Genomic DNA, 10,000 nt, shown 5'->3' with positions numbered 1-10,000 from the left:
AATGTTTTGTAATGTTTTTTTAAAGCCAGTTAACATGACTTTTTTGTTAAAATAAAGCCAAAATTGACGTTTTTTTCGTAGTTCCCTTTATTTGGAAAAGTATCAATATACATTTTGATACTGGCCTGGCCTGGGCAATTACTTTGACTCGGGGGGCCAAATTTTGAGAAATACATTTTTCTGGAGGTCGGTATATCTAATTTTAGGAACACTAATACAAAACCTCACAATAATGTCTGATTGAATGCTAAAAACGTTTTGACAGACCGCCTTAAAAAACGGTCTATCTAAAAAACATATGCAAAAGTGCAATGAATTTATCTGTACAGTAATCTATTTATTTATATCTGCACCTTATTGCTCTTTTATCAGGCATGTGATTTGACCACAATGAAAAAGACTGAAAACATTTCCGGGGGTCTGGGGGACGAAGGCCCCCAGCCAGGTCCAGGGCCCTGGTGGGGGGACAAGAGGGGCAACGCCCCCCGAAGCTCCTGGTTTTTCACCAATTTAACATGCTAAAATTAACAAAGACAGCACCATTTGAAGAAAATATTTTAGTGTTTAAAGACATGAAAACATCATTAATAGAACATACATAACCCAATTATCCTAATGAATCACTGTATATGGTTCAGTCCCAACAGTATTTAGTCACTAATATTTACATCTTGTGTTCATTTCACATCCACAGGTGTCACATTGATGTTAGTGTTATTATCTACAGTTTATTTACAGTATTACCACATTACTTCCGTTCACTTCACACATTAGCTTTCTCGGAGAGCCCAGCCCTAACATGAGCTTTCCTTGCAAATGTATTTAACAAAATACCAAACGTAAACATTTCATTCTTTTCGCCAAAATAGGATATAAATTTATGAAAATAATTAAACATGTTTAGTATTGTTTACTCATATTTGAAAATAGGAAATAATAATAATGTGAGGACACTGACATATTGCATGAAACAAGTGTGAAAATATTTACCTTCGAGATTGTTACACCACTGACAATAGTTTCAAGAGACTATATAAGAGGTTTATATTACAAAATAGTATTATATGCAAATTTATTTCAAATAAATTGTTAACTGGAATCAATAATGCGACTCTTTGAATTTCTGTAATTTCATAATATATTTTCACGAGGCTTTTTATTTTTAGAAAAACCCATTTATATTTCGCAAAGCAATAATTAGTTAATATTTAAAACAAACATGCGTATTTCGCAAGCAAATATTTTTTAGCTTACCTCATTATTAACCACCCTGTCTGCAACTGAAGTGGGTTGTTTGGGTGGATCTTTCCTCTCGATGTAAACAAAGGATGAAGTCCGTAAGGTTTGCTCACTTTCGGTTGACATCCAAAAGTACCAGCTAGTGAAAAGTTGGTTTTCCTTGCTTCAAGTTGTTTCATATGTTTTTGGCGTTTCGCATGTACTTCCAAAGCCTTGAAACCTCGTGATCCATAGTCAATATTATCATGACACCACGTGCACAAAACCTTTCCGGGACGATCGATTTTCCGAATAAAATCACCGAACAAAGTCGTAACTTCCTTCTTCCCAACAGTATCAGTGATTTCCCTTTCCATCCAGTCCCATCGAAACTTATTTTTGACATGTTTATCAATTTCTTTTACTCGTAAAGCGTCCTTTCTCTCGAGAAGCGACATCGTTTACATATGGAAAATGGCGGTAATAACCATTATGAATGATGACGTTATTAACGTTATTAACGTCATCATTCATAACAGATGTCCTGATTGGTCACAAGGAACATATCGACCAATCAACTACGGCGTAATATAAACTACATCTCGAATCTTGATTTAGGGTCGGGGAAAAAAAACGGAAAAACGGGAGATAATTTTTTTTCTTTTCCCGAGATTAAAAAAGACGGAATTCCGACTTTAGACGGAAAAATCACATGCCTGTTTTATCCTGCACTACCATGAGCGAATGCAACGACATTTCCTTCTTATCTGTACTGCAAAGTTCAAATTTGAATGACAATAAAAGGAAGTCTAAGTCTCTAAGTCTAAATGAGGCCGCCCACAAAACGGCGCATCCTGAAGCGACTGTCAGAAAGCGACTTGAAGATGATGTGTAAAACATCATCTATGCAACATTTTGACCAAAGAACCACCATTACATGTTATGTAGACCACAAGGAAGTCTTTTACATTTAGAAAAAAAATCATAATATGACCCCTTTAATGCGCCTATGGCAGTGGTTCTTAACCTGGGTTCGATCGACTCATCGTGTAAATAAAAACTTCTCCCTATCGGTGTATTATGGATACCCCCAAACAATGTTCCCTTTAATTTTCCATCTGATTTGCAGGTGTGTAAAAAAAGAATAATTATGCATAAGTTATCACACAACTCTTATGCTTAAAGGCCGTTGCTATAGTTATTATAGTGCTGAAGTTGTACTTTTCTATCTTGCTTTGCGAGTTGTCTCGTGTCAGCAGTTTGTTTCCGGACCCTGCCCGCTGACTGCCAAGGACGGACATCGAGTACCTCAACGCAGACAAAACAGAGACAGGGCGAAATCACGAGTGTCCGCACATTTCCATTCTGAATAATCATGTATTGTGTCTACTGGGGCTCCCTTCAGAAGCAGCCTCAGTGATGTTAACTAGGGACCTCCCGAATAAATAGAGAAGCACGTGGGGCTCTACCTTACAGCGTAGGGGGAAACTGTAACTGAGTGTACAGCCCGATACGTCTCTCCTCATGAGTAAAATTCAACTCTGTCTCTGCTTGATTCCTTCTTCTTGTCTTGTGTAATAGATAGTTCTGTGTTTGAACCGGACAGTAATTTGTTGTGAGTTCATGCACTGTGTTGGTTTTGTTCTTGGAACAAGGTGATGTTCATGCACGGTTCATTTTGTGCACCAGTAAAAAAACATACAACTTTGTCTTGAATTTAAAAAATATATATACAAACCCCGTTTCCATATGAGTTGGGAAATTATGTTAGATGTAAATATAAATGGAATACAATGATGTGCAAATCATTTTCAACCCATATTCAGTTGAATATGCTACAAAGACAACATATTTGATGTTCAAACTGATAAACTTTTTTTTTTGTGCAAATAATCATTAACTTTAGAATTTGATGCCAGCAACACGTGACAAAGAAGTTGGGAAAGGTGGCAATAAATACTGATAAAGTTGAGGAATGCTCATCAAACACTTATTTGGAACATCCCACAGGTGTGCAGGCTAATTGGGAACAGGTGGGTGCCATGATTGGGCATAAAAACAGCTTCCCAAAAAATGCTCAGTCTTTCACAAGAAAGGATGGGGCGAGGTACACCCCTTTGTCCACAACTACGTGAGCAAATTGTTGAACAGTTTAAGAACAACATTTCTCAAAGTGCAATTACAAGAAATTTAGGGATTTCAACATCTTTGGTCCGTAATATCATCAAAAGGTTCAGAGAATCTGGAGAAATCACTGCACGTAAGCGGCATGGCCGGAAACCAACATTGAATGACCGTGACCTTCGATCCCTCAGACGGCACTGTATCAAAAACAGACATCAATCTCTAAAGGATATCACCACATGGGCTCAGGAACACTTCAGAAAACCACTGTCACTAAATACAGTTGGTCACTACATCTCTAAGTGCAAGTTAAAGCTCTACTATGCAAAGCGAAAGCCATTTATCAACAACACCCAGAAACGCTGCCGGCTTCTCTGGGCCATCTAAGATGGACTCATGCAAAGTGGAAAAGTGTTCTGTGGTCTGACGAGTCCACATTTCAAATTGTTTTTGGAAATATTCGACATCGTGTCATCCGGACCAAAGGGGAAGCGAACCATCCAGACTGTTATCGACGCAAAGTTCAAAAGCCAGCATGTGTGATGGTATGGGGGTGCATTAGCCCAAGGCATGGGTAACTTACACATCTGTGAAGGCACCATTAATGCTGAAAGGTACATACAGGTTTTGGAGCAACATATGCTGCCATCTAAGCGCCGTCTTTTTCATGGACGCCCCTGCTTATTTCAGCAAGACAATGCCAAGCCACAGTCAGCACGTGTTACAACAGCGTGGCTTCGTAAAAAAAAGAGTGCGGGTACTTTCCTGGCCCGCTTGCAGTCCAGACCGGTCTCCCATCGAAAATGTGTGGCGCATTATGAAGCGTAAAATACGACAGCACGACTGAAGCTCTACATAAAACAAGAATGGGAAAGAATTCCACTTTCAAAGCTTTAACAATTAGTTTCCTCAGTTCCCAATCGTTTATTGAGTGTTGTTAAAAGGAAAGGCCATGTAACACAGTGGTGAACATGCCCTTTCCCAAATACTTTGGCATGTGTTGCAGCCATTATTTGCAAAAAAAAAATAAAGTTTATGAGTTTGAACATCAAATATGTTGTCTTTGTAGTGCATTCAACTGAATATGGGTTGAAAAGGATTTGCAAATCATTGTATTCCGTTTATATTTACATCTAACACAATTTCCCAACTCATATGGAAATGGGGTTTGTATAATAATATTTTTCACTAAAGAAGGGTTCGGTGAATGCACATTTGAAACAGGTGGGGTTCGGTACCTCCAACAAGGTTAAGAACCACTGGCCTATGGTCCAGAAAATACGGTAAACATCATCACGGAGGACACGAGGCACTGACCTGGGTATCCCGTGAGCAGCTTCCACTTGGTCGATCGAATGGCGGCGTGGACGGACACATTGAAGCCCGACCATTGCCAGAGGTCCCCGCTGACCCCCTGACTCGAAGCCAAGTCGGGGTTCCAGCCATGACCTGCGGGGGAGACAAGGCCGTCCCTTTAAAGAGAATGTTTGAGAGGAGACGTACCTGGTAGTCCCACATGTCAAGCAAAGTATGTTTTTGTACGAATACGTCTCGACAAATGTGGAAACAAACGTTGGCACCACTGGACTGAATGACTTTTCCTTCTTCTTCTCCACGGGGGGGTTGGCAAGTTTTGCTGCCATCAGCAAAATGTCCACCCCTCGCGAGTAAAGAGTCCTTCAGGTTGACCCCCACAATGTGCTTCCCATTAGACGGATACGCAAGTCCTTGGGTTCCCGTGCAACATGAGCGCCGTTCCTCGTCACGGCTCCTGTGTCAGGGATCTCTGACGACACGTTGGGCTTGCTGGAAAGACCAGGGCCCTTCCCCACAATCACGTCCAAAATGTCTTGTTAAGACGAAGAATTAGGACTGAGGGGCTGGAGTCCAAACCCTGATTCAATAATGCGCTCCTGTTACGCAAGACTGACTCTTCAATGGTGTTGCAACAGTAAAACGTGTCTGAACAAGAACTACTACGTCCCATTTGACTGAGGACAATTTTGTAAGGGGAAAGAAAGAGAGGCTTCGCCGCACATCTTGAAATTATACATCTAGTTGTAGTTTTGATTACCACATTTGGAGGTGTTGAAATAGCCATGTAAAATCTTTAATGCTAATGGTAGCATGTCCAGTCTGTGGAACACTCTCCCTGAACACCTGAGGGCACCACAGACTGTGGATGCTTTTAAAAAAGGCTTAAAAACCCTTCTTTTTAGATATATGCATGCTAGCTTTAGTTTTTATTTGTATTATCTTTTTGTTTTTTGTTTTTTAATACACTGTAGCACTTAGAGGTTGTTTGCTCGATGGAAAGTGCTTTTTACAAATAAAATATATTATTATTATTATTATGTTGATGACATAGTGTTGTCCCAATACCAATATTTTGGTACCGCTACCAAAATGTATTTCGATACTTTTCTAAATAAAGGGCACCACCAAAAAATGTCATTATTGTCTTTATTTTAACAAAAAATCTTAGGGTACATGAAACATATGTTTATTATTGCAATTTAGTCCTTAAATAAAATAGTGAACATACTAGACAACTTGTCTTTTAGTAGTAAGTAAACAAACAAAGGCTCCTAATTAGTCTGCAGACGTACGCGGAATAAATCAGTCTATTTACCAAAATACGGTAAATATTGAACATATTACATATTGTTATGAAGGTGTCTGTTACTGCATTATACAGTATATATACTTGTAGTGTGTATATTGTATATATTACATATTGTTATGAAGGTGTCTGTTACTGCGTTATATATATACTTGCAGTGTGTATATTGTACATATTGCATATTGTTATGAAGGTGTTTGTTACTACATTATATATATACATACTTGCAGTGTGTACATTCTACATATTACATATAATTTTGAAGGTGTGTGTTACTACATTATATATATACTTGCAGTGTGTATATTGTACATATTACATATTGTTATGAAGGTGTCTGTTACTACATTATATATATATATATACTTGCAGTGTGTATATAAAACATATTACATACTGTTATGAAGGTGTCTGTTACTACATTATATATACTGTATATATACTTGCATTGTGTATATAAAACATATTACATACTGTTATGAAGGTGTCTTTTACTACATTATATATATACTTGCAGTGTGTATATTGTACATATTACATATTGTTATGAAGGTGTCTGTTACTACATTATATATATACTTGCAGTGTGTATATTGTACATATTACATATTGTTATGAAGGTGTGTGTTACTACATTATATATATACCTGCAGTGTGTATATTGTACATATTACATATTGTTATGAAGGTGTGTGTTACTACATTATATATATACTTGCAGTGTGTATATTGTACATATTACATATTGTTATGAAGGTGTCTGTTACTACATTATATATATACTTGCAGTGTGTATATTGTACATATTACATATTGTTATGACGGTGTCTGTTACTACATTATATATATACTTGCAGTGTGTATATTGTACATGTTACATATTGTTATGACGGTGTCTGTTACTACATTATACTTGCAGTGTGTATATTGTACATATTACATATTGTTATGAAGGTGTCTGTTACGACATTATACATTTATATCCTTGCAGTGTGTATATTGTACATATTACATATTGTTATGACGGTGTCTGTTACTACATTATACTTGCAGTGTGTATACATAACGTTGATGGAGGGTTTTGAAGTTGTTTTAGAGGACTTTGAAGGCTAAAATGCTCACTCCTATTAGCTGTATCTTTTAAGCGTTTTTTTAATCAATCAATCAATGTTTATTATATTTTAACCTAACCCAATGCAAAAAGTTTGGGGACCCCTGGTCTAAGGTTTTGGACAACATACTTCCAATAGACTTTTGTGGCAACTCTGAGACACATTTAAATATGTTTAAAAAAATAGTAGAATGTGGGACTTGAATGGATTAGTAAGGATGCAATGCATGCTTTTCCTGGGATGAAAGCCCACAAAGGAAATGGGGGAGAAGGAAGGTGGAAGACCTTGAGAGGGACTACAAAAAGAGGGACATTTGGGGTGATTTAAGGCTTGGGACAAGTCCAAGTCCCCCCCCCCACCTCCTCCCTAGTCTCAACAAGAGGGGGACAAGACCTCCGGCTCAGTCCGGATCTCGGCTTTTAAAAGAGTGGCGTTTGAAGGGAGACTTGAAAGGATGCAAACGGGAGAGAAAGAGGACCTGGAAGACAAACAGGCTGGAACTCTGCAACAAGTAAAGAGAGTCCAACATGAAAGCCGAGGCCTTGTAAAAGTGCGGCGGCTCCTGATTTACATGTCAGTAATTGTACGCCGACCAGGACGACAACGCTATTGACTTAAGCCGCGCAAACCTTCTTGTCTCGAAGTCCTCGCTGGAGCAGTAATGAAGAGTACACAGACGCCAACTGGAGGCACTCCCAGCTTATTAGGTGACACTTTCATTGCTTTTATCGTCTATTTGACTTTTTTTTTTTACAACATGCAACCCATTACTTGCCTTTTATATTGGCCTGCTCAAATATGTTGGAGCCACTCAGTGGAAAGTCTAACGCCGCCTCAAGGTTTGTCATTCAGAAAGTCACACTAAACTACTGATCATTATCAATTGACAACATTTCACTTATTTTTACACTTGTATGTACTGTAGGGATGGGCACCGTTCATATTTGAACCGATTCGGTTACCGATGCCAATTTTTGGTACCTGTGTGGGTGGGTAAACCTCACTTCCTGCTCAGTAGCTAGCACGCTTGTCTACAAACCCCAAAAGCAGTGAAGTTGTCACGTTGTGTAAATGGTAAATAAAAACAGAATACAATGATTTGCTAATCCTTTTCAACTTATATTCAATTGAATAGACTGCAAAGACAAGATACTTAACGTTCGAACCGGTGAACTTTGTTATTTTTTGCAAATATTAGCTCATTTGGAATTTGATGCCTGCAACATGTTTCAAAGAAGCTGGCACAAGTAGCAAAAAAGACTGAGAAAGTTGAGGAATGCTCACCAAACACTTATTTGGAACATCCCACAGGGGAACAGGCTAATTGGGAACAGGTGGGTGCCATGATTGGGTATAAAAGCAGCTTCCATGAAATGCTCAGTCATTCACAAACAAGGACGGGGCGAGGGTCACCACTTTGTCAACAAATGTGTGAGCAAATTGTTTAAGGAACAACATTTCTCAACCAGCTATTGCAAGGAATTTAGGGATTTCACCATCTAAGGTCCGTAATATCATCAAAAGGTTCAGAGAATCTGGAGAAATCACTGCACATAAGCGATGATATTACAGACCTTCGATCCCTCAGGCGGTACTGCATCAAAAAGCGACATCAGTGTGTAAAGGATATCACCACATGGGTTCAGGAACACTTCAGAAAACCACTGTCAGTAACTACAGTTGGTCGCTACATCTGTAAGTGCAAGTTAAAACTCTACTATGCAAAGCCAAAGCCATTTATCAACAACACCCAGAAACGCCGCCGGCTTCGCTGGGCCCCGAGCTCATCTAAGATGGACTGATACAAAGTGGAAAAGTGTTCTGTGGTCTGACGAGTCCACATTGTTTTTGGAAACTGTGGACGTAGTGTCCTCCGGGACAAAGAGGAAAAGAACCATCCGGATTGTTCTAGGCGCAAAGTGTAAAAGCCAGCATCTGTGATGTATGGGGGTGTATTAGTGCCCAAGGCATGGGTAACTTACACATCTGTGAAGGCACCATTAATGCTGAAAGGTACATACAGGTTTTGGAGCCACATATGTTGCCATCCAAACAACGTTATCATGGACGCCCCTGCTTATTTCAGCAAGACAATGACAAGCCACGTGTTACGACAGCATGGCTTCACAGTAAAAGAGTGCGGGTACTAGACTGGCCTGCCTGTAGTCCAGACCTGTCTCCCATTGAAAATGTGTGGCGCATTATGAAGCCTAAAATACTACAACGGAGACCCCCGGACTGTTGAACAACTTAAGCTGTACATCAAGCAAGAATGGGAAAGAATTACACCTGAGAAGCTTCAAAAATGTGTCTTCTCAGTTCCCAAATGTTTACTGAGTATTGTTAAAAGGAAAGGCCATGTAACACAGTGGTAAAAATGCCCCTGTGACAACTTTTTTTGCAATGTGTTGCTGCCATTAAATTCTAAGTTCATGATTATTTGCAATACAAAATGAAGTTTCCCAGTTTGAACATTAAATATGTTGTCTTTGCAGTCTATTCGATTGAATATAAGTTGAAAAGGATTTGCAAATCATTGTATTCTCTTTTTATTTACCATTTACACAACGTGCCAACTTCACTGGTTTTGGGTTTTGTACATCCAATCTGCATTTCAGTTCAGCTTCAGCATCCACACCCAATTTAGAAGTGACTTTGCTGCACTCTGGAGGGACATCAGCCGCTAGCCAGGAGGATATGCTGCGTTGAGGACACGTTTGTCGCTGTCAAAGTTGCAGGACTCAACAAGAACTGTCAACATGCATTATCAGGATATAACGATAGTATTAAAAGCTCTATCGCTGGCCAAATTCAATCAATCAATCAATCAATGTTTATTTATATAGCCCTCAATCACAAGTGTGATATCATTTATAGCATGCAACCATATTCTACTGTATTCAATAATTAGAGAGTTCTTGCA

At 38.9% G+C, this 10,000-nt stretch overlaps 1 protein-coding gene across 1 annotated transcript in view; it reads right to left on the bottom strand.

Moving 5' to 3' along the window:
• Nucleotides 1–10,000, bottom strand: part of arsb (arylsulfatase B) — a 30,137-nt gene that overhangs the window by 554 nt on the left and 19,583 nt on the right. The window contains exon 7 of the mRNA XM_062055236.1: nt 4,660–4,791. Within this exon, the coding sequence (XP_061911220.1) occupies nt 4,660–4,791 (132 nt within the window). The remainder of the gene's footprint in view (nt 1–4,659; nt 4,792–10,000) is intronic.

Source organism: Entelurus aequoreus, linkage group LG08 (assembly GCF_033978785.1).
Source record: "Entelurus aequoreus isolate RoL-2023_Sb linkage group LG08, RoL_Eaeq_v1.1, whole genome shotgun sequence".
Classification (NCBI taxonomy): Eukaryota; Metazoa; Chordata; class Actinopteri; order Syngnathiformes; family Syngnathidae; genus Entelurus; species Entelurus aequoreus.
The sequence above is the reverse complement of the archived record's forward strand: the minus strand, read 5'-3'. Positions and strand labels throughout refer to the sequence as shown.